The 25411-nt window shown below is 46.4% G+C and overlaps 1 protein-coding gene across 1 annotated transcript; it reads right to left on the minus strand.

Moving 5' to 3' along the window:
- Positions 1-1453: 1453 nt before the first annotated feature.
- SmB (small ribonucleoprotein particle protein SmB) lies at positions 1454-25375 on the minus strand. The gene is made up of 5 exons (XM_065443049.1): positions 25232-25375; positions 24811-25077; positions 20757-20862; positions 4582-4884; positions 1454-1612 (listed from the first exon to the last, which is right to left on the minus strand). The coding sequence occupies exons 1-5, from the start codon at positions 25232-25234 to the stop codon at positions 1572-1574; spliced, it is 720 nt and encodes a 239-aa protein (XP_065299121.1). The 5' UTR covers positions 25235-25375; the 3' UTR covers positions 1454-1571.
- Between the last annotated feature and the right edge of the window lie 36 nt (positions 25376-25411).

Genomic DNA, 25411 nt, shown 5'->3' on the forward strand with positions numbered 1-25411 from the left:
AAGTGTGCGTTTAGCTTACACAAGTAGCACAGATAATGAAGAGCTCTGGCTTCATAGGGGAGCTAGGTCAACAAACTCCTGCAAGCTCATTCATGGCAGCCATTGAAGGCAGCACCCAGTTAAGCTCAATTGACATTCCTCCAGTCACTCTACTAAGTACTAGTGGCATTCTTTGGTCTCCATCTGCCACTTTCTGCTTGTGCGCAGTATACGCAGCAGCCTTCCGTAGTTCAAATGTCAAAGAACATTGTAGGGCTTTTGTACTGTGCCGGAAGCAGAGTGAAATACCAGTTAGTGCTGAGGAAGAGGGCAGTACTAAGTCTGGTTCTAATGTTCAATAGGTAAAGCTTATAGCCCGGGAAGAGAACGAGGATTTGTGATTACCTATCAGCCTCTGGAACCAGGGCAAAAGTACATTTATTTTTGTGCAAGGACCACAGCTTTCTTTTTTTCATAAATTTGGGCCAGAGTTCCATCAGTGCAGCCCATACAAGAGTAAAAATTAGTTTGTACTTGCTTTGACGTACGATAACCTTGGGCAGCTTCGTTTGCTACCCCATTCGTCATAGCTGGCACGTAGCTGCAGAGCTGGAGTCTCGTTCACTGAAAGCACACTATTGGAGGTGTTGCAGAACTCTCAGCAGATGTGCATACACCACCTCTTTTGTTGGTTTCGATTTGTCAAAGCAGTGTTATATGCATACATTGAAGGCTTTCCAGCAACAATTACAAAATATTCTGGTAGCAGCCGCACTGAAGGGGAAACAATTTCTAGGGAATTCCTGATCAGGAACCAAATACTAGCTACTTTTTCTATTGGTTTTGCACGCACCTTGACTGCAGTGTAACATCAAGAAACTTTCGGTACTTTGTTTTCAAGTTGGCTCACAAAAGAGACACCCCTTAAGTTTTCAAATGAGAAATTTGTATTGTACCTCACGGTCAGATATAAGTTTGCTTACAATATGCATTTTTATTTGTAATTAGCTGCAGAGAAACACTATTGAAAATAGGTGCACTTCTGCTTTGCCACGTTGCCTTTCTTTCCCACTTTATTTCACTGAACTGGAGGTTCTTGAGGTGGCTGTTTGTAAACAGCAAAATGGCAATTAAGTAGCTAGTACAAAGTATTGAAGTGCTTAACACAGCATAGCTGGTATCGTATAAGCAGTGGGTTGCAACTCTACCCATTTGTCTACACAACGTAGTACAATATGTATTTCTTGAGAAAATGGACCTTTGCTTTGCTGCTTGTGTCGCAAAGCTCTATGCTATCAAAATGGCCAAGAAGGCAGAGTGCTTAACGTGCACCGAGCATGTGGACAGTTCTACCCAGAACACAGCTCGTGCAATGCTGGATCCAGTTTGCAACAGCCATACTTTCACGATTGCCAGCTAGAAATACGCATGCACAACAGATGGACAATTACATGTCAATGAAGGACATTTGAACTCCAATGCCAGAAAACCTTTATTTGTGTTTAAAAAAAGTGGTGTGGGGGGAGGGGGGTATGTGGGGGAAAGTAATGAATATATACATCTCACATCGAGAACAGAGCAAGCATCTGCCTTTACTGCCTTGGTGGTGGTCTCATGCCAGGAGGAGGAGGGCCTGCAAGTGAATTTTGACACCATGACTGACTTGGCATGAATAGGTTGCATGAGCAGTGAAATTCCTGAAGTAGATATAGATGTCTCAAAAATTATTCAAGTGCCACATGCAGCTGATTTGCTGTCTCGAGCAGCATTTAATGGTAGCAGACTGCACTATTTTCACAGTTCGAGAATCTCACAATATTTCAGAATTCAATAATCTTTAAAGATTATTGTCAAAGATTAAAGTCATTTAACGGACCTCCATTAAAAGGCTCATGCTTACTGACACCTTCAACACACTTACTGAATTCACAGAAGCCCATCTCGCATTCCAGTATAGCAGAATTTCTAACACCGCAACAAGTCAACATGTTCTACGAACTCTATTACTCTGGCACCCATCATCAAGACTAAATACACCATTCCGCATGGCATGCTTGAGAACCTCTACATCCCCCTATTCCTAAAAACATGCGCCCTGTTCACTGCAAACAGTGCAGTAGGCAGCGAGCAAAGGCTCTCCAAAATCATTATGCAATATCAGTCATTTAACTCTCACGGCCAGGTCGCTGCGGCCGCCTCATTCCTGGCTGTTCCTCGGGGATGGAGGCGGCCATAGCATTGGCCCTCACAATCCCAAATTTATCAGTTATCGTTAGCAGCTCCGAAACAGCCATACATAACTTCGGAGCAGGCGAGGTCTCCAAACCAACCTTTTTCCTCCTTCTGGCCCATCCTTTACGTCAAACTGTAGCATTAATCTGTACTCCCGCACATGCGGGCCTTGCTGGAAACAAGGCAGCTCATGGCATGCCAGTGCCCGAGGAATTACAGTCCGGGCACAGGCATTAGATGTGTCGGACCTTGCTACGGAAGAGGCACCGTTTACAGCACAGGATCGGCTTATTACCTACGACATCTGCACACACAACCAACCAGACAGTTTAACCTTTCAGTCACTCATGCGCAAATACCTGCACAGGTATGAAGTTCTGTGGCGAGAACTGCAGACTCGCAGCTTTCCCTCCCCTTATCTCTTCCACTGCATTCTTCCCTCCATGTACCTTTCTCTCTATTGTAAATTCTGCGTCTCCCAAAGCAGCTCGAGGCCCAACCTTCAGGAGGCCATTCTGGAGTGGGCTGAGAGGAAAGAGGAGGCCTACTTCAAGTACAGTAGAACCCCGCTGTTACGTTCCTCACTGCTGCGTTTTCCTGGCTGCTACGTCGTTTTCATTCGGTCCCGGCATAGCTTCCATAGGATCCAATGTATAAGGAACCCCGCAGTTACATAGTAGCTGTGAAAACGTTCCCGCATGATACGTCGCAACTTAGCACCGCGAACCCGCCTGGGCGAAAGTAGGCAACGCGCTCCAACCGCCATTTTGGCTTTTGACGAGTTTTGGCGGGGCTTGGCCAGGCTTGGCTATGGAACTGGCTGCAAGCCACATGCCAGTTCGAGAGGCAGCCATCAAGTGGCCATTCGTGAAAAATGCTCTCACTATCATCACTGCGATTATGGTCACTGCATGGTTGTTGGACGGGTCGACTCACGGAGGAAGAAAACTCAGGAGAGGCCCTGACGTCCCTCTTTGTGAAGCTAAAGTGAAACCGGAAGTTGGCGTTGCTCGTGGTGTTGCTCTGCATATCGGACCAGCTCTCCTCTCTTGTTTACATTTCTCCCACGTCGAGCTGCGCGCAACCGGGCTGCTCGGACGCGCGCGCTCCGCAGCAATACTAAACAATCGTTAGCAAGTTAGCATGATTACGCCAAAGAGGGCAAAATTTCCCGCGGATATTCCTTCGTCCGTTGCCATTGCCGTGGCGCGGTGACGACGAGGAGCACGAGCCGCATGATGCCGGGGAGTTGCCAAATCCTAGCGTTGGAGAAGCCTTCGCGGCTCTGGACCTCCTCCGCAGGTACGTCGCACCTCACAGCGACGCTGACAGCAATGCAGCCTTCCAGGCTATTAATAACGTGTGGTGATTTCTAGCGAGCGAAAGAAACGGCAAGCCACCATTCTGGACTTTCTTAATATCCTCAGCACACTTTGTGGAAATAAATTGTCTATAGTTGAAGCTGCACTTTTTTCATTCATTTTCGGAGCTTTCCTCACTGTTGCGTTTTCCTGGCTGTTACGTCCCCCCCCCCCCGGTGCTGTGAGAAACGTATGAACGGGGTTCCACTGTAGTTCCACCCTCTATCCCGTTACCCCCTTACCTTTAGGGAGGGATGAATAAAGTTTTTCATTCATTCATTCGATTGCAATCATGTGCCCGTTTAACAACAGTATTATGAAAATGCTCCAGGGGCATAACCAGGGTACATCCGTTTGCGACTACTTGGCTAACTGCACCCTTAGCAATGATCAAATTCACCCCCAGCTATGACCTAAAAAGCCGAGTATCAGGAGTACTCATAAGTTTCTCGCATAATCATACTGAAGGTGTTGCCACACAGCACATGCATGTCGCTGACGTCAGTATTTCTCTCTTTACAAAGTGTAAGAAGAGGGAGGGTATTCTGTAAGAGTCCACCTAGTGGACTCTCCATTTCCGCCGTTGCCGACTGGATGCAGCTGTACGAGTTAGGAGGAGACGAGCGGCCATAGCCAATCAGCTCAGCAGCGGCCGAAATGGACAGTCCACTAGGTGGACTCATACAGAATACCCTCCCTGCATTACACTGCCGCCTGGCAGGATGCACAAGTAGAGCAATATGGCAGATCACTGGAAATAAAATCTTTTCTGTGCCACATGACGTCTCAGTTATAATCACAACTATGAAGCTAGGCAATAAAACATATTGAATGCCCCATCAGCCTTGTTGTAGTAATATTCTGGTTTACCACAATGACTGTGCACATTAAGGGCTGAAGATTTTCAGAGTAACTCTTCAGCTGTAATGGGTGCCGCTATTGCGGTACCAGGTCACATATGGTGTAAAAATAAGACCAGACTACAAAAAGTTCCCTTGTGCAAACTCACCTGCCCGCATCAAGCCTGGAGGAGGAGGGCCACGCATGCCCGGGGGAGGAGGCCCCATGGGAGGCCGGCCAGCCATAGGTATCCCACCTGGCGGTGGTGGAGGCATGCCCCGCCCCATCATGCCAGGAGGTCCGCCCATCATGCCAGGAGGCCCTCGCATGCCTATGGCAGCAGGCGGGCGCACTTGTGGAGGGGCAGACACGCCCACAGCTCCTGGTGGCAGGGGAGCACCACCGCGCCCTGCTTGAGGGGCCATCACTTGGGCTGAAGGCCCACCAACACCACGCACCGGACCCTGGAGACCTAGTGAAAGCAACACAAATTGCATATTTAGTAGAAATACTGCAAGGTAGACTATTGGTGTCATGTTTGTGCCCAATGAACAAGTTGCACTATCGAAAACGAAACACGGCAGCTAACGCACCCTTCTCAAGGAAATTTGAAAAGCAACAGCCCTATGGAAAATATGGGGAGGGGGGGGGGAGAGAAGTTATGGTATAAGGTCAGGAGGGAATACCATGACAGTGCAGCATCCCTCCACTTCTATGCAATGGATGAGTGCATTATTAGGCATTGAGAGTAATGAATGAATGAATGTATGGTGTTTATTGGCGCAAGGGACAAGTATGGCCAAAGAGCGTCAGGTCCGTGGTGATGAGTTTGCAATGTAGTTATGAGTTCTATGAGGTTTATGTGACGCGACTGTAAAGGGGCCTTAAACATAGTCGCTCTAGAGTACGTAAAATCTATCTGTAATACGATTATGTCGATGACAAATGATGGATTTTATTGCACATAGAACATGTCATGAAAGAATGATGCAATATAGAAAATATGTTAGATGGTAAAATTAACTGGAGCACTACTGCCTCGCTAGAGCCCTTGAAACACAAGGGACTAGAGGCATGTGCTATACGAAACAGCTATCACAGCGGCATCCTCTGAAGAGGAGACGCTACGAATGTGTGGGGCTAATAACACGTAATACAACATCTTTCAGGAAACCTAGGACTGCGTTGGTGTCAAAGAGCGGTTCTGGGCCGAGTACCATACAGGATGAAGGGGGATGTGCTGCCTGTATGCTAGGGAAAAACGTTTCTCTCAGACTCCGCTTTCCGACACCCCGGAAGAGTAGGCTAGTATATATATAGAGTAGTGTGTAGTAGACTATGTTTTTATTCCAAATTATCTGATTAATCCTCTGTGATAGATCAGAATTGCTTGGGCCCAGCCCATATTGGCAGGGCCTCGGCCATTTTGAACTATTACGGAAGGCTAATGACGGATTTGGAATAAAAACAGATTGCAAAAGTATTGCGTTATACCAACCGAGAATTTGGTGTTTGGGGAAAATTATGTTTTGCACCATGAAAACCCACGTATAGTACGAGGTTTTTTTTCCTATTAGTAGCGTCCCAAATTTTCACCTCGTACTATATGCGGATCCGTAGAGAAATTCCAGTCAGAAGTTTGGGCTAGAAGTTTTGGTTTCGTTATTACTGCATGGCTACTGCTTGGTTTCTTTATTGTTGAGTGCGCACCTTGGCAGCACACATGCAAACCACGCTTCGCAAAGTGCATATTTTTTATTCCACATTGAAGGGCCAAGATGTCCGGACCACAAAAATAGCACTCGGCTGCTTTCAACAGAAAGGTTATTTTAGATCCACATGACATCGGCAACAGTGCCGCCTGGAGGCAGTTTCGCGTCAACGAGGGATTAATTCGCGGATGGCGTCGACAGAAGGAAGCCCTTTTTGCATGCAGCGGAACGCGAAGAAGCTTTCGCGACCCAAAGAGTCTGACATTCCCGGAAATCGAACTTGCCCTCACGGTGTTTATCACCAACAGCGAGCCGCGCATCTAGCTGCGAGCGTGAAGCTTATGCAGGCAAAAGCTAAGGAGCTTGTGAGAGAAAAAGGGCTACCGAGCTCTGCCTTCAAAGCGAGCAAGCACTGGATTTATCGCAACATGTGCCGTACTGGATTTTCCTTATGCCGCCGAACTTCGATTTCACGAAAGCTGCCCGAATTCTTCAAAGAGCTGCTTGTGGCTTTCCAGCGCCATGTTATCTCGCTGCGCAAGTCCAAGAACTTCCAACTAGGGCAAATCGGCAATGCTGACCAAACGCCGATTTATCTGGACATGCCATCGCCCCTCACCGTGCACGAAAAGGGCTCCTAACAAGTTCATGTCCAGTCCAATGGCAACGAGAAAATGCGGGTTACCGTCATGTTGTCATGCACGGCAGACGGACGCAAGCTCCCACCCTATGTCGTTTTCAAGCGCAAGACAGTGCCTTAAGGTGAGGAGCTGCCAAAAAATGTGGTCGTGAGACGCCATGAGAAAGGCTGGATGAACGAGAATCTTGTGTTCCACTGGATAAAATCCATCTGGTGTAGAGGGCCTGGCGCACTGTTGTCGTTCCCATCCATCCTTGTGCTGGATGCATTTCGTTGCCATTTGGCCGACTCAGTGAAGAGGCTGTTGCGCGAATCCGGCACCGAACTTGTCGTTATATCAGGTGGGATGTCGCCTCAGCTGCAGCCTTTAGATGTTTGCATGAACAAGTCATTCAAGGATGTGGTCAAGCGGTGTTACGCAGATTGGATGCGCTCAGGTGAGCCTGCAGTGACTCCGACCGGGCGACTGAAGCGGGCTTCGGCAGGCACGCACCGCAAGTGGATTGTGGACGCATGGGCCAGCATACCAGAGGACCCTGTGCGTTGCGAATTCAAGAAATGCAGCATCTCGAACGCACTCCATGGCACAGAGGATGAGTACCTCTAGGAAGATGTGTCCGACAAAGAACTATCCGAAGAGAGCGCAGCTGAAGAAGACAGCGATTGAAGGGCGGAGTGCAATTTAAAAAAACATTTTCCTAACTCGTATTATTCGCGGATAAAACTTTTTTTTTTTTCATTTTCGCGTACCAAAAGTATCCCCTCGTACTATATGGGGGTTTGTATCAATGAGAGTTTTTATGGTAAATGTTTTTGGAACCGTATGTCATAGCATACCTCAGTACTATTCCCCAAGACTATAGTCGGATACAACTTAAGAAAAAAGGGGAGGCCCTGCCCAGATGACCGAAGCGAGACAGCCGATTGCCTCCGCGACTAAAATAATCCCGCTCAAAAAATCGTGCTTCTGAAACGCGCAATTTTCGGTATAAACGAAGACTTGTATTTTGATGACTGGTTTAGCAGAGCTCTCATGTGCTACAGCACATGCCGGATTGCGACAAAAAAATAACCCTGTGCCTTCCACAACACTGCCCATCGTCTGCTTTTTAGCTTCATTGCAAGTGACAAAAATAGAAAGAGCAGCTCTGCATGGCTTTTGCACTTGTTTACATGGACACGGTGTATCTACTACTCGTTTTCCGAGCTTAAAATGAATCAGTTGCTATTGAACAAGTACTTATATAAAACAATGCATTTATCGCAACCATTACAAGCCTGGGGCGTGAATACTCGAGGCAGGAAAGGTACAAAAATGCTTCATTCATCGTTTTAAATAAATACTCTTGGTGTTAAATAGCATAAAATTTATATTTCTTGGTTTTGTGTTTTCACAAATTTTCGCCTTCTCTTCCTTTTTTTTTTTTGCGAGCCTGCAATCTCGCCAGTTCGCGCAAGGCATTCCATGAGAGTTTTCCGACATGGAGCCCAGCGAGGCGATATCATCATCATCATCAGCCTGGTTATGCCCACTGCAGGGCAAAGGCCTCTCCCATACTTCTCCAACAACCCCGGTCATGTACTAATTGTGGCCATGCCGTCCCTGCAAACTTCTTAATCTCATCCGCCCACCTAACTTTCTGCCGCCCCCTGCTGCGCTTCCCTTCCCTTGGGATCCAGTCCGTAACCCTTAATGACCATCGGTTATCCTCCCTCCTCATTACATGTCCTGCCCATGCCCATTTCTTTTTCTTGATTTCAACTAAGATGTCATTAACTCGCGTTTGTTCCCTCACCCAATCTGCTCTTTTCTTATCCCTTAACGTTACACCTATCATTCTTCTTTCCATAGCTCGTTGCGTCGTCCTCAATTTGAGTAGAATCCTTTTCGTAAGCCGCCAGGTTTCTGCCCCGTAGGTGAGTACTGGTAAGACGCAGCTATTATACACTTTCCTCTTGAGGGATAACGGCAACCTGCTGTTCATGATCTGAGAATGCCTGCCAAACGCACCCCAGCCCATTCTTATTCTTCTGATTATTTCTGTCTCATGATCCGGATCTGCCGTCACTACCTGCCCTAAGTAGATGTATTCCCTTACAACTTCCAGTGCCTCGCTGCCTATTGTAAATTGCTGTTCTCTTCCGAGACTGTTAAACATTACTTTAGTTTTCTGCAGATTAATTTTTAAACCCACTCTTCTGCTTTGCCTCTCCAGGTCAGTGAGCATGCATTGCAATTGGTCCCCTGAGTTACTAAGCAAGGCAATATCATCAGCGAATCGCAAGTTACTAAGGTATTCTCCATTAACTTTTATCCCTAATTCTTCCCAATCCAGGTTTCTGAATACCTCCTGTAAACACGCTGTGAATAGCATTGGAGATATCGTATCTTCCTGCCTGACGCCTTTCTTTATTGGGATTTTGTTGCTTGCTTAATGGAGGACTAAGGTGGCTGTGGAGCCGCTATAGATGTCTTTCAGTATTTTTACATACGGTTCGTCTACACCCTGATTCCGTAATGCCTCCATGACTGCTGAGGTTTCGACAGAATCAAACGCTTTCTCGTAATCAATGAAAGCTATATATAAGGGTTGGTTATATTCCGCACATTTCTCTATCACCTGATTGATAGTGTGAATATGATCTATTGTTGAGTAGCCTTTACGAAATCCTGCCTGGTCCTTTGGTTGACAGAAATCTAAGGTGTTCCTGATTCTATTTGCGATTACCTTAGTGAATAGTTTGTAGGCAACGGACAGTAAGCTGATCGGTCTATAATTTTTCAAGTCTTTGGCGTCCCCTTTCTTATGGATTAGGATTATGTTAGCGTTCTTCCAAGATTCCGGTACGCTCGAGGTCATGAGGCATTGCGTATACAGGGTGGCCAGTTTCTCTAGAACAATCTGCCCACCATCCTTCAACAAATCTGCTGTTACCTGATCCTCCCCAGCTGCCTTCCCCCTTTGCATGTCTCCTAAGGCTTTCTTTACTTCTTCCGGCGTTACCTTTGGGATTTCGAATTCCTCTAGACTACTTTCTCTTCCATTATCGTCGTGGGTGCCACTGGTACTGTATAAATCTCTATAGAACTCCTCAGCCACTTGAACTATCTCATCCATATTAGTTATGATATTGCCGGCTTTGTCTCTTAACGCATACATCTGATTTTTGCCAATTCCTAGTTTCTTCTTCACTGTTTTTAGACTTCCTCCGTTCCTGAGAGCATGTTCAATTCTATCCATATTATACTTCCTGATGTCAGCTGTCTTACGCTTGTTGATTAACTTCGAAAGTTCTGCCAGTTCTATTCTAGCTATAGGGTTAGAGGCTTTCATACATTGGCGTTTCTTGATCAGATCTTTCGTCTCCTGTGATAGTTTACTGGTATCCTGCCTAACGGAGTTGCTTCCGACTTCCATTGCACACTCCTTAACCCTTTCGCTGTTGGACCTTTCTGGCCGTGACGCACCCTGTTAAGAATGGTGAGCCGCTAAGCAAGATTGCCACACAGTTACGACAGGGCGACACGACGCGCACCTCTCCCTCTCCGTCGCTGCAGCTGGGAGGCGTTCAAAGAAGCGGCCTTTGCGCTGGAATCCGCCGCCTTACTCCAGCCCCTTCGACATTGTGACGGAACTAGTTCGGTGTGTGAACAATGATTCCGGAGTTCCCCAACGCGGAGCTGATTTGACACGCATGGACAAGCTGCCGTGGGGACGACGTATTTTGGAGCGTCTCACGCTTCGGCCTAGCACGGAACAACGAGCGACCCTCGATCGGCGCCGATAGTTTCCCGGAACGGCACCCCGCGCGGTTGCCTCTGTGTACAGAGCGCGGTTGCCTTTGTGTACGTAAACTGGTCTGCAGAGCAGCGGCGAGTTGGTGATGAGTAAACGAACAGTCGCCGCGTCGTAGGACCGGCGCATCGAGTGTATAAAAACTGTGGTTGTGCGAATGCTGAGGACACTTCTCTTGAGCAGTCATGTTAGACTGAGTCACTTCTCTCATGCAGTCCTGTTGGACTAATACTCTTTTTCTCAAGCAGTCATGTTAGACTGATTTAATTTCTGTAAATAAACCCTTTCCTCGTTCTCGATGAGAAGCAGTTCTTCACTTCATCAACGATCTCAGCGTAAATAAGTTGGACGACGGCATGGGCCAGCTACCTCCGAATTCATGCCGTACTCCAATCTTGGCAAAGGACCACGGACGATGGGATTGAGCCCCCAATCCTGACAACTGGCTGACAGCGGTGAGATGGACTTTGCGACATGGTGCTGTATCTGCGGTGAGTGCTTGGTTTTTGCTTTGACTCTCTAGGCTTCATTTTGTGGTTGTTCTGTTTAGAACAGTAGGGAAGCTAGATTGTTGTGTGTTAGCTAGGTTGTGTTTTCCTAGCTAGATTTAGAGAGCAGAATCAAGGCAGTAAAGCAGCAGTCATGGAGTTAAGGACACTGCTGAGAGACGAGTTGTTGATTGTTGGTGAGGAACTGGGCCTAGATGTACGCAAGGAAATGCTCAAATCGGAATTATTGGTGCTAATTTCCAATCAGGCCAGTGAGCAAGATATTGAAATGGGATTGGAACTTCTCAAAAAGAGAGAGAAACGGGAAAAAGAAAGAGAAGAACGGGACAGAGAAAACCGAGAGAGAGAGGAACGCGATAAAGATCGCGAGTTTCAGTTAAGGAAAATGCAACTTGAACTTGAAAGCAAACGTTTGGAGTTGCCTCAAGGAAGTGAAGGCGCTCTGGGTCGATCAAGTGAGGCAGAATCGTACCGCATGGACAGGCTATTAAAGCCATTTGAGGTCGGGACCGACATAGGCTTGTTCCTAAGCAATTTTGAAAGGACTTGCGAGAAGATGAACTTCGGCCCGAGTACATGGCCACAGCGGTTGCTGTCTATGTTGCCGTGTGAGGCGGCGGAAGTAATCGCCAGATTGAGTGTGCAGGATGCATATGATTATGCAAAAGTTAAGGCTAGTCTCCTGAAGAAATACCGCCTTTCAGCCGAAGCTTTTCGGCAAAGGTTTAGGAGCACAGGCAAGAAAGATAGCGAGGGCTATCCGGAGTTTGCGTATAGCTTAAAGGCCAACCTAGTCGAGTGGCTTAAAACCGCGGAAGCGTACGACAGCAGAGACATGATCATTGAATGCATGTGTCTAGAGCAGTTTTACAAAACCATCCCCCAAGCTGTGAAACTGTGGGTGCAAGACAGAGGTAATGTAAACACTGTGGAAAGGGCGGCTGAATTAGCCGAAGAGTACGCAACCCGTAGAAAGTTGAACGCCGAGGAGGGAAACTGGGACGGTCGAAATGGACCGCGGAAACCATTTCCGTTCAAAAAGGGTGCGCAAACTAGACGATCCGAGCCTGTAGACATGGCGGAAAAGCCCGCAGAAAAGAGCGAGGAGAAACTTAACGGAGAAACCGCACAAAAAGAACAGAAAAGAAAATTCGAATCTGTTAGACCAATTCGCTGTTACAAATGCCACAAACTGGGACATATAGCTGTAAACTGCGAGAAGTCTAGCGTAGTTTTTTCCTACGTGGAGGAAAAAGATGAGAATATGGAACTTTTAAGTCCATATCTCCACGACCTGCAAGTTAACGGAAAACCATGCCGAGTGCTAAGAGACAGTGCCGCCACGCTGGACATTGTCCATCCGTCTTACGTGATGGTAGATGACTTCACCGGAGAAGTAGCATGGATAAAACAGGTTGTAGAAGAACACAGCGTGTGTCTGCCCATGGCCAAAGTCAAAATCAGTGGACCATTCGGGGAGCTAGAGACTGAGGCTGCAGTTTCCAAATTTTTGTCACTGCAGTATCCCTACATCTTTTCGAATCGCTCGAATCAGTTACTGCGTGACAGAGGGCTCAAACTGGGAGAGGGCATAGTACAGGCATTGACCCGAGGCCACGCTCGTAAGATCGCGGCGCTTTCGGCTGAAAATGCTCAAGCTCCTCCAGCTGAAGCAGAAAAGGGGATAGCTTCAATACCCGAATCCGAGCTAGGCCCGAGGGACAAAAGAACAGTTGAGGAGAGCCTGCCAGTTGACCAGCTCAATGAGAGCGTAGCACTAGAGTGTCAGAGTTCTAGCCTGCAGGAAGAGCAAGCAGACGCGCTCACAAGCGAGACAGGGTCGTTATCACCGGCCTCAAAGAACTTTGATCAACTCTTACGCGTGGATAGAGAGTCACTGGCAGCTGAGCAAAAGAATGATGAGAGCTTAGCTAAATTACGTGACACAGCTAAAGAAGGCATTGCTAGGCGCAACGTAACGATACATGAGAGAGGAGGATTGTTGTATCGGCATTACAGAGATCGAAAGGGTAGGATTTTAGATCAGTTAGTCATACCTACTAAGTATAGGGAGGACCTTTTGAGTCTTTGTCATGGAAATGGGTGGTCCGGCCACCTAGGCATAAACAAATCAAAGGAAAGATTGCTTATGGAATACTACTGGCCTGGCTGTTTCAAAGATGTAGAAAACTTTGTAAGATCATGCGACGCCTGCCAGCGTTCTGGTAAACCAGGAGAGACTTGGATAGCTCCACTGAAGGTAGTGCCCTTAATAACAGAGCCTTTCAGACGACTTGTAATAGACACGGTAGGGCCTCTTCCAAAAACAAAATCAGGCTACAGGTACTTGTTTACCATGCTGTGTCCGGCTACCAAGTTTCCAGAAGCAATCCCTTTGAAAGAGCTCAGCTCCACTGAAGTAGTAGACGCGCTTTTGACAGTGTTTGCACGAGTTGGGTTTCCAGCCGAAATTCAGGCAGATCAAGGGTCAGTATTCACGAGCGCACTGACTTCCACATTCTTGCAAAAGTGCGGGGTAAAGTTAATACACAGTTCTGTCTATCACCCTCAGTCAAACAGTGTAGAGAGGTGGCATTCGGTGCTTTAGCGAGTTTTGCGTGCGCTCTGTTACGAGCACCAGGAGGACTGGGAGAACTGTCTGCCGGCAACTTTGTTTGCTTTGCGAACGGTTCCACATGAGGCGACAGGGTTCTCACCAGCAGAACTAGTGTATGGGAGGACACTCCGGTCTCCACTGAGAATGTTAAGAGAGATGTGGGAGGAAAGAGGGGAGAGTCCAACCGTGGTTGAATACGTGCTAAATTTACTGGAACGGCTAAGCGCAACCCGAGAACTAGTCGGAAAGAACATGGAAATAGCTCAAAGGAACGCCAAATTCTATTACGACAAGAATGCGAGGCTTCGTACGTTTAAAGTCGACTTAACGATGAAAGCGGAAAAGTGTAGGTTTGGTTGTTCGCAGGTTACTTATCTGGGCTATGTTGTCGGTCAGGACATGAGACGGCCGGCTGAGCTGAAAATAGCTACGATTGGAGAATTTTCTCAGCCGCGCCCGAAAACGGACCTTCGTTCATTTTTGGGACTTGTGGGGTACTATCAACGGTACATTCTGAATTACTCGCAATTGGCAAGTCCATTAACAGACGCCCTCCGAAAGGGAGCACCGAGTAACGTACACTGGGATAAGGACAAAGAGAACGCTTTCCAAAGTTTGAAAACGCTATTGGTTTCTCGCCCTGTGCTTCGTGCGCCAGACTACACAAAGGAATTCATAGTTCAATGCGACGCAAGCGACAGAGGTATGGGCGTGGTACTTAGTCAGGTCGGCGACGATAACGAGGAGCATCCTATCCTCTACGCCAGCCGTAAACTAAATGTAAGAGAGGAAGCCTACAGCGCTTCAGAGAAGGAATGCGCTTGTTTGGTTTGGGCCGCCCAGAAGTTGTCGTGTTACTTGTACGGAGCGAAGTTCATCTTCGAGACCGACCACTGTCCTCTGACGTGGCTCAATCAAATGTCACACAAAAACGGCCGCTTGCTCCGATGGAGCCTCACTCTCCAAGAGTACAACTTCTCCGTTAGATATAAGAAGGGAAAGTTGCATAGCAATGCGGATGGTTTGAGCAGGCTAATTTGAATTCTGCGTTTGAGGGTCCCGCCTAAATTTTAAGGTTACTAGTGTTAGCTTTTCTTTGGGCGAAGAAAATCCCCTCTCATTTGGCAGAATTCCCTCCAATAATTGCTGAATTTGTCAGCAGGAATTTGTTTCAGAAATTGGCATAGTGAAATGTAGCATTTTTTTTTTGTTTCTGCACTTATGTTGTTGTTTTTTTTTTGAAGCCTAGCGAGTCTAAAGTGAGAGCCAATGTACGTCATCTCGGCGCAGAGCCGTGTTGTGGGGTTCATTTTGCAGTTGCCTGTCCTTGTTGGATGTTTTGGGGCGGTGACATCAATGCACAAGTGGTCGCTGCGAGCCAAGACATCAATCCCCCCCTGACCAGCAGCCGTTCGCTGGGAGGCGTTCAAAGAAGCGGCCTTTGCGCTGGAATCCGCCGCCTTACTCCAGCCCCTTCGACATTGTGACGGAACTAGTTCGGTGTGTGAACATTGATTCCGGAGTTCCCCAACGCGGAGCTGATTTGACACGCATGGACAAGCTGCCGTGGGGACGACGTATTTTGGAGCGTCTCACGCTTCGGCCTAGCACGGAACAACGAGCGACCCTCGATCGGCGCCGATAGTTTCCCGGAACGGCACCCCGCGCGGTTGCCTCTGTGTACAGAGCGCGGTTGCCTTTGTGTACGTAAACTGGTCTGCAGAGCAGCGGCGAGTTGGTGATGAGTAAACGAACAGTCGCCGCGTCGTAGGACCGGCGCATCGAGTGTATAAAAACTGTGGTTGTGCGAATGCTGAGGACACTTCTCTTGAGCAGTCATGTTAGACTGAGTCACTTCTCTCATGCAGTCCTGTTGGACTAATACTCTTTTTCTCAAGCAGTCATGTTAGACTGATTTAATTTCTGTAAATAAACCCTTTCCTCGTTCTCGATGAGAAGCAGTTCTTCACTTCATCAACGATCTCAGCGTAAATAAGTTGGACGACGGCATGGGCCAGCTACCTCCGAATTCATGCCGTACTCCAATCTTGGCAAAGGACCACGGACGATGGGATTGAGCCCCCAATCCTGACAACCCCCAGTGTCGGCTTGGTTTCAGGGATCGAGCATAACAGGGAATGAACATAGCCATTTATTTGTGATTATGATTGGTGTACAAGTAACATAGTAATGCAATATACACATTTCAGTGTCCTGCAGCTGTTGTTAGTAAACATCATCATCATCACCAGCCTGGCTATAAAATCCCTTCAACATCCGAATCTGACGATGCGGAACCCTCTTCCTCGCATGCGACTCTGTCAGAGTCCGAATCCGAGCTCGGCTCGTATTCTGAATCGGAATTGAGCCACCGCTCCAATGAGCAGACGAAGGTCCCGCGCGCTGAGCCATCCGAAAGTAACCACGCGCAGGGAGGATGCGCTTTCAGTCGCCCGCACAACGGAGATAAACGGGACGTTGCGTGATCAAGATGACAGAGGGAGATGGAAAAAGGCTAAACAAAGTTCGAAGGGCTTTACATTTACTGCTGCAAGTCGGAAGCGAGGGTGCAGCGAGAGAGCAAAAGCAGCAACGAGTCACTCTTTTCGGAGAGGCAACGGCACGTGCACCTGAACTTGACGTGCCGTACCAGGCACACCAACAGAAGCAAAATAAAAACCTTCAAACCAGCGGAGATGGCAGAACAACCCTTGAACCCATAACCACACGCGCGCGACGCATGATACAGCGAACACGGAGCCACCGCGCCACTCAGCAAAGAGAAAGTGGGGAGTGGCACTCACGCCGTACTCTTCAATACACGGAGTAACACGGGTCGGGGCGAATATACGAACCTGTAGAAAGAGTCAACAGATAGCGTGGCCAATCCAGGAGCGCCAGCTTTGCGCTCTGGCGCGAAATTTTGAACGCACGATAGAGAACGTACCGGTAGGTCAGTGACACCGTGGGGGGAAGCGCGATGACGTACCGGTACGTCCGTGACAGCGAAAGGATTAATGATGCCCATAAGATTGTCGTTCATTGTTTCAACACTAAGGTCCTCTTCCTGAGTTAAAGCCGAGCGACATCGGAATGCAATCCGTTGTTGCCGTAGGAGCCATGTGTTGCCTCGATGTCCACACCACCAAAGAACCTCGACAAGAACAAGAGTGGCCACATCCTGAACCGCGATTCCCGCAACATCATCCTACACTGCTACACGTATTGGTGTAACAGGGAGCTTGAGCACAGCGTGGAGGCCTCGATCAAGTTTGTCGCCGAGATGCTCTATGTCAGCGAAAGCACAGTGTTCAAGGTGAGGAGGGAGGACAAAGCATCACATATTTCAAGTGGCAAACTGTCGACGCCCTCGCGAAAGCGCCCCTGAAATGCGGAGAAAAGAAGACGCAGCACGAAGTATGACAGCTTCACATTGTGCGCGCTGAGGTCATGTGTGTACGATTTCTTTCGCCGCAACGAGATACCGACGGTTGAGAAGATAACGAGTTCTCGAAGCGTATGGATCTCCCATCACTGAAGTGGTGTACTGTGCGTCGTCTGCTTGTCGAGATCGGATTCAAGCACGAGAAGAAAAGCCGCAATTCGCTGCTTATCGACCGGGATGACATTGTTGAATAGCGGAATCGCTACCTTCGTGACGTGGAGCGCTACCTGGCGGAAGGCCGAAAGATCTTTTTCCTGGACGAGACATGGATGACGACGGGACACACTCAGTTGATCGTGTGGACAGACACCATGGTGCAGAAGCGCCGCCACCTATATGCTCGAGCCCTTATTAGGGCTATCCAAATTTTGCCAGTGGGTTCGCAGCAACCAAGCATTCTCCTTATGCAAAAAAGAAGTGAGGCGTGCAGACAGGACACAAGAGTAGAGAAGTGGACAACACGAACGCCGACTATCCACTGAAGGGAGCACTGAGGCGAAAAGCATTCTCCCGTGACCTCTCACATAAATAAGCCATTCATTTGGCGAGATATTCCTTCTAATGGAAGCTCAATTCTGAAAAAGCAACGTCCTGCACAGATCGTGCTCAATATAAGTATTGGCATGGAAACGTGCTGAAATGCTGGAAAATCTGATTGCAAATACAATTATTAACTCTGAATAAATATCTGGGCCCAAAATGCTCGTTCGGGCAGCCACTATCCAGCTTCACACAAAAAAGCAGTAGTGAATGTGAAATTGACAGCCACTCCTAGCAGCCTGCATGCCAAAGCACATTCATGTGTTTGCATTGTTTATTTTGGTTATCTGGCCAAGGCAAGTAATGTGAATAAGAGAACAATTATCAAGCATCATTAGCTTAGTGAGGCCCAAAATACTCATTCGGGTAGCCATTCATAGCAGTAGTCGAGGGCATGCTTGAAAGGCACCATTCGCAGTCTGCACGTCAAAGCGCTGTCATGTCATCACCACTGTTGGTGAAACGGCAGCAATCAACGCGAAAATGGCAGCCACTGTTGACAGCATGCATGAAAAAGCACATTCCTGTGGTGGCATTGTTTATCTTGGTTATCTGGCCCAGGCAAGTAATGCGAATAAGAGAACAATTATCAAGCATCATTAGCTTAGTGAGGCCCAACATACTCATTCGGGTAGCCATTCATAGCAGTAGTTGAGGGCACGCTTGCCCATCATATGTGATGGGCAGCGAAACTGTCTGTTTACTGAGACTGAAAGCATGAAAAATGCACCAGCATAGCAAGGTGTTTCAGAATACGCAGCCTTTCATGTGCACTTCTGGCGAGCTGCCACATGCACTGATGCATAAACATGAACAGAGGTAAGGGGCAAAGTTACTGTGCAACCCACATGACGCTTTTAAGAAAATGTATCTGTCAACCTTTCTGTTTTCATAGGCAATCAAAATTTGTTTTGAGCAAGTTGGTTAATCACATTGCAGCAACAACACAAGAAGCGAGGGCAGAAAACACAGCGAGTAGGCAGATTGAGAAGATGAGGTAGACCAGTGAGAAAGGTTTTAATGATATGGAAGAGGCTAGCCCTGCAGTCTACAGGAGTTAGTGCTTTGAATGAGATTGGTTAATGAAAATGTGTAAAAACACTTTGCTGAAAGAAAACTAGCAAAAACAAATGCTAACATAAAATAAAAGGACAGAAATAGGCGTAAGCGCAAACACGCATGGAAGCAGGCACGTATTCACACACAAACGCGAAAACTAAGAAAATCTCAAATATAAAGAAATGTGGGAAATAAAAAAAATTAGACAAACGCAAGAAAACATACATTTACAAACGGGTAGAGGGTAGAAGTATTATAGGAGTGGGTTCACGAGCTGCTGTGCCTACCTTCTCGTATGCTTTTTTTACCGGTCTCTTAACACTGTCTTCGGAATTTTTAATTGCAACATATCACGAGGATCGAAAAGCAGCGCGAAGCTGTGTTGTGGGAAACCATATCGAGCACTGGCAACATAACTTATGCGTGACTGTGCCACAGCGTGCATTCTACAGCTCGCGCACGTGGTGAGCACTGGTGGAAAGCAATCAACCGACGGTGCTACACAATGCTCAAACACCGCCGTTAGACGCTCGGCCATCTCACTGCTGACAACGATCGTTCACGCTAAGTTGATGGCGACAAATCTTTGCACTGGAGGCTTCTTTTGCAAATATTTTCTGTTGAGACACTCGTAGGTTTGTTTCATGCACGCATTTCTCCTGAGAATGCAGCAACACAGTACACAAACACACCCGCCGCTGACAGTAGGCACCAGACTTTGGCAAACTTTTCTCGTCGTAACATCACTCGGGAGCGAAATAAAAAAAAAAAAAACATGGGACAAACACGCAGGATGTGTGTTTGCAGCGGTCGCCGCGGGATCCTGTTTTCAGGCAAAGTGTAGCGCAGCAAGAGCGATGCTCGCTGCAATGTTTCTTTGCCGGACCACAGCTTAGAATAAACACACGCGGCACAAATGCGGCATCGTAAGCTCCCAGTAATATTTCCGGCATGATAGACAATTACAAATAGTTTGGGAATTCACTGTGACGAGGGGTTGACGCACACAGCTGACGCGACTTGGCCCAGTTCGAAGCCCAAGCGGCCATCTTCTTCGACGGCAGGGTCACTGGCTGTCCAGCCCATGACGTCGGTCCAGAGTGTGCACCAATTGGTGGATGCACGTGTGCATCCGCCTCGGAGGAGTAAACGCCCCCTTTTTTCTGAAGTTGTATCCAACTACAGATAAGTTGTCAAGCACTACAGCAAGAACACCACCCATCTGCAGAGGTCTTACAGATGGAATGACTTCATGCTGCAATTGCATAAGAGGTACTCATATCAGATCACCCATCAGACCCATGTACTATGTCATTTGTGGCAGACAGCGGCTTCGGTTTTTATTTGCCTCTAATGGCATAACCTAGTGTTCAATGTAGGCTTAAGCTACGTGCATAAGCAAAGGAACAGAAAGCAGAGAGCTATAGATGAAGGATTTAACTGTTGCTACAGTAGAAAGGCACATTCCAGCATAGTGGCAACAGATGGCACCATCATTCTGTTGCATCTGTGGTGTCATTACCATCCATCATCATTATGAGTTAAAATCACCAGCATGGATCCTCGTAGCCTAGCTCATGAACCACTAACAAGAATGTTCTCGCTCTTGGCCAAGCTGGATGCCACAGCCGTCCCACCCAGCTGCTCACCCTTCGATCCCCCTAAATAAATGTGAAGGTGATGGCCTGCCCTATCACAGCCATCACTGCCATCTTTACACATCAAAATTGAGATTTTTTTAGTGGCATAGCCACAGACACACACTCCAGCTTTACTGTACACTTTACAGGCATGTTATGCTCACAAATTTGGTATTAAATTGAACCGACTGCAAAATGCTACGTCTGCACTAAATGTGAGCCGAAATCAAACAGACCACCAGTGACAGCACCACAAAGGATGTGTACTAACACTTTCACTAGCAATGCTAACAAATCAACATCAAGAGTGGAAAGCTTCTTTAGCCACCTAGCCATGCACTTCCTTCAAAGCAAAACATCCATATGATACAGGTGTTTTGCATACCAGCGGGTGCAGCTCCAACAGGTGCCGCTGGAATACCTCTTCCAGCAGCGCGTCCAATGCCAGGGCCAGGGGCAGCACCAGGAATAGGCACACGCGGCAGACCCTCCTGCATACAAACAGTAGCTGCCATCTACAAGGCATTCACTCCCTGCACACGACAGCCACAGCCGCCACTTTGAAGTCCTTTCGCCTTTGCAGAACGCAGGTAGCTAAAGCTATTGCTATGGCCAGCACATAAAAAAATGCAGCTGAACCTAACGTACCTTGCATAAAGTAGAGAGCTGTACAAACCGAAATCGGCTTCACGAGGCTTTTTATACGTCTCTAGCCCAGGTGAAAATATTTAACTGGAATGCAACTGGTTCCAACTGGCATTGACTGGGACCAACTGGGATGCAACTGGTTCCAGTTACAAGCCAACTGGACAGCAACTGGTTCCAGTCGGGATCCAACTGGAACCATCTCCAGTTGTACTGGTAGCAAATGGTTCCATTTGGATTCCAACAGGAACTTTGAACAGTTGTATAGTAGCAACTGGTAGTAGTTGGGATCTAAGTAATATCGTGACAAGTACTCGTACAACTGATAACATAAAAAAGTTGAGTGAAGTGATATAATGCTGCAATGAGTGCGACATTAGAGATGGGTTTTATCCGACACAAGATTGATTTATATGGATAACTGAATAATGCAGGATCCTGTTGCACAAATGCGGAGCACATTGCCTTGACACGTACATATGCTTTAGTTGTCCAATGAGGCACTGGTTCGTCTCATGACGTTACCGCTGCGTGCCTGACCGATACCGCGGTGTTAAGGTAATGTTGCACGAACTTTGTTCTGCTAATGTCGTCTAGCTAAGCGCTAGTGAGCTGTATGGTATTTGATGGAAACAACTGGTGTTTGCAGCACAGCGATTACTTCCCTACAACAAAAAAGAAAAGAAAATGGTCTGCAGCGCATAGAGCGACATAATGCACACTTACTATATAGAGTGAACTACATGTTCATGGCTAGTCTAGGACACTCTACCACACGGTGTAAGAACCATAACAACTGCCATTTTGTTAAAAAAAAACATTGGTTGCGTATCTTGCCATGATCAGCTCAAATATTAATATAACAAATTTAAATTATGTCAGATAAAAGTAAAATATAATTGTTACCTCACATAAACAGCGTAATTTTTAGTAACAGCGAGAAACTACATCACAAATACGAAACTGTAGAAAGGTGACGATGTAGTTCGGCAGCCATATTAGTGTGTTTTAGTTGAGCATCTTTACAGTACACTTCGCTCAGAGTTGCCCCGCTAAGCCAAAGTGGAGTGGCGGGCCATTTTCACGTTTTACTTATATGTTTAGTGTAGTGGAGCGGAGCTTTTCGTAGTTGCAGCGCCCTCTGGCCAAATTTAGGGTTATGAAAGAAAATAAAAACACCTATTGATCACTTTTATGCAGTAAAACGTGTGTGTGTTGTGTGATATATATATATATATATATATATATATATATATATATATATATATATATATATATATATATATATATATATAGTCATATCATAAGAAGGCAACAAACACTGACACCAAGGACAACATAGGGGAAATTACTTGTGCTTAATAAATGAAATAAAGAAAGGATAAATTAATGGAAATTAAAGTGGATGAAAAAACAACTTTCCGCAGGTGGGAACCGAACCCACAACCTTCGGATTTCGCGTGCGAATGCATTCGCACGCGAAATGGTTTCGTGGACACATCGTGTATGGATTGACGTGTGTAGTTTTCCCTGGTCTTGATTCTGCCATTTGGAGGTGATTATATATTTAGCTTAGTTATGTTTCGAGTGCAAGTGGTTCTTTATCACAAAGGTGTCAATACTGCAGCACAGTGTCATTGAATCAAGTGTTCTACTACGTGATCGACGTTTGTACACATCAATGTTTGCGAGTTTGGTGCTTGTTTTTGAGCCCCATTATCTGCAAGTCAAACGCGTCATTCTTTTTAACATCACTTGCCGAAGGTTCAAGCGTAATCGATGGTGCCCGCATTACTTCCAGAAAGTACTACACAATTCATGCCGCACATACAGTCTGATTACTCTAGGTTCGACGAGAACATATATACACAACAAACAGAACCAATGATAACTTTCGAGTAAGTTACAATCACGCAGGCGCGTCTTGCGCTAAGCGATATATTGAAGAACGACAGAAAGCTGAGCTAGTTGGTAAGGATTCATTATGCAAAAAAGAAGTGAACGACAGAAAGCTGAGCTGGTTGGTAAGGATTCATTATGCAAAAAAGAAGGGAAAGCTGAGCTAGTTGGTAAGGATTCATTATGCAAAAAAGAAGAGAAAGCTGAGCTAGTTGGTAAGGATTCATTAGGCAAAAATGTTCGTGTTGTCCACTTCTCTATTCTTGTGTCCTGTCTGCACGCCTCACTTCTTTTTTGCATAAGGATATATTTAAGTTGCTAGGAAGTGAGTGCAGTTACCGAGAAAAGAAAAAAACGAGTACACATGTCAATATGAACCAGTGTCGTGCAAGACTTGTGCATTGAATAGCACATAGAAGTATGAAGCGTATACTAGCGGGCATCTGTAGCTCTGCCTAACGTGTAACAAACGCATACAGGGCGTGCTTGCACTGCAAGTGCATATTCCCAAACTTGTTCCATATGGAGGCTATATTAAGGCAACAAAATTTAAAAAAAACTCTGGAATAATAGAGCCATATGTAGGCATAAAGATTAGACGATGTACAAGAGCTACAAAACATGAGACAGCTTATACGTTATACGTCTGAAATTTTTTTATTAGGAAAGATTAGAGCACAAACTCTGCTGATAGAGTTAGTGATGCAGAATTCAGAAGCATGAGCTTCGGATAAAACATGATCAGAAATAAAAAGATTTCGGTGCAAGATTTTCGCTTCAGTCGTTAACATGACAATGGACATTTGTGTGTACATGCAGCTACGCCCACTGTTACAGGCACATTCAATCAAGCCGTGCTCATAATGAAACTTGTTCGCTACTGTATTACGTAGGCATTCAAATTGCACAAAACGTTGACCACATACAAGGGCACATGAAATAGGATCTGAGACTTCTGAATACTTGACCAGAAAAATGTACCTTGCGAGGTTTTTGATATATAACACTGCTATCTCAGTGGTCAGTTGTGTCGTGATCTACTCATACTAAAAGCCGTAGTTAGTGCTAAGCAGGAGTTATTTGTCATTGCATACTCTTTATGCAGCCGATAGCTTCTGCTCAAGGGTAGTTTTGGCTTTACATCAGGTCACGCTGTATTATGTGTATCAAAACTACTGATACACCAGTATCTGTATGATGTAGAAGTAGCATTGCTTGTATAAAGTAGTGATGGCTTTTTTTACTGAATGCATATAAATATTTCTTTCAGATGGTGATGTGCAAGAGCTACGAAATGTGTAAACGTGTGCCAGGTCTTCAAGGGAGCATTCAAGATGTTTCATCGCTAAACACAAGCTGCAAGTGTTCCAATAAATGTCAAGTTTCAACACCAAGCTACTTTGGCTGCATAAAGTTCACTGAACCGGCTGGTTCTTTGCGACATGCGATGGCAACCACAAAAAGCATTCAAGCTATGGCCAGCTTGAATCCCATTTGTATGTAAATGTTTATCTGTGGTTCCTGCTGGCCATGGTTCACTATTCCTATTGGACAATTGATGCCAGTTGCAATAGGAACTGTAACCTGTTCTGGTGTGGTCTGACCAACTGGGAATTGTTCCATAAACCAGTTGAACTGGAACCAGTTGCATTCCCGGTTGCAAATTTTCACCTGGGGACCCCTATTCCTGCTACATTAACAGACGTGAACGCATTACTTAACGACATAATGCTGAACACTATTTCACGAAGAGAAAAAACGAAAAAAAAAACCGGGAAAATCACTTGCAGCACACTGAGAGACAAAATTTGGAAAATGCATAGGCGAAACCAGCTTACGTGCACTTAAGCACAAGCAGAATATTGCGCAATGCATTTACACAGATCAAAACAAACCTCAGGTGGCGGAGGTCCCTCGACGGTCAATGACACAATATTCTCGCCTCGAAGCAGTACAAGGCCCAGTACTCGTTTCTCTTCACGATCTCCATGTCTGGCTTGGTTCTTTCCTTTAACTTTGCGAAATTCTTCACAGTCGCCGAGGATGAGGTTCATATGTTTGTCGAATGCTTTGAACGTGCCAATGAAGATGCGGCTATCCTGAAGAATTACGCGCATCCTGTAGTTGATGTGCTGTAACATCTTGTTGTTCTTGCTGATCGTCTAAAATGAATAGAAGCATAAGACATCAGCAGCATCCTCTGAAAAAATTCAGGCGTCAGAATTCGCCGGCTACAGCACCCATTAACCAAACAGCAACAAAAATGAAGTTATAGGCAAACTTTCTTAAGATTCAGCAACGACATCGGCCACTTACCATTTTGATAGCTTTTTGAGTTCTTTTATGATTACACAGATATAAACTACACGGTGACTACGAGCACGGCATCGGCTCTACGTAAATTCAACGCTTCCTCCGCCACTTTTGTTTAAACTCAGTGTTGGCAGCACTTCGTAGGCATTCCGCAATATTAGAAACACGGCTAAACATAGATGG

The sequence above is a fragment of the Dermacentor albipictus genome, chromosome 1, assembly GCF_038994185.2.
Source record: "Dermacentor albipictus isolate Rhodes 1998 colony chromosome 1, USDA_Dalb.pri_finalv2, whole genome shotgun sequence".
NCBI lineage: Eukaryota > Metazoa > Arthropoda > Arachnida > Ixodida > Ixodidae > Dermacentor > Dermacentor albipictus.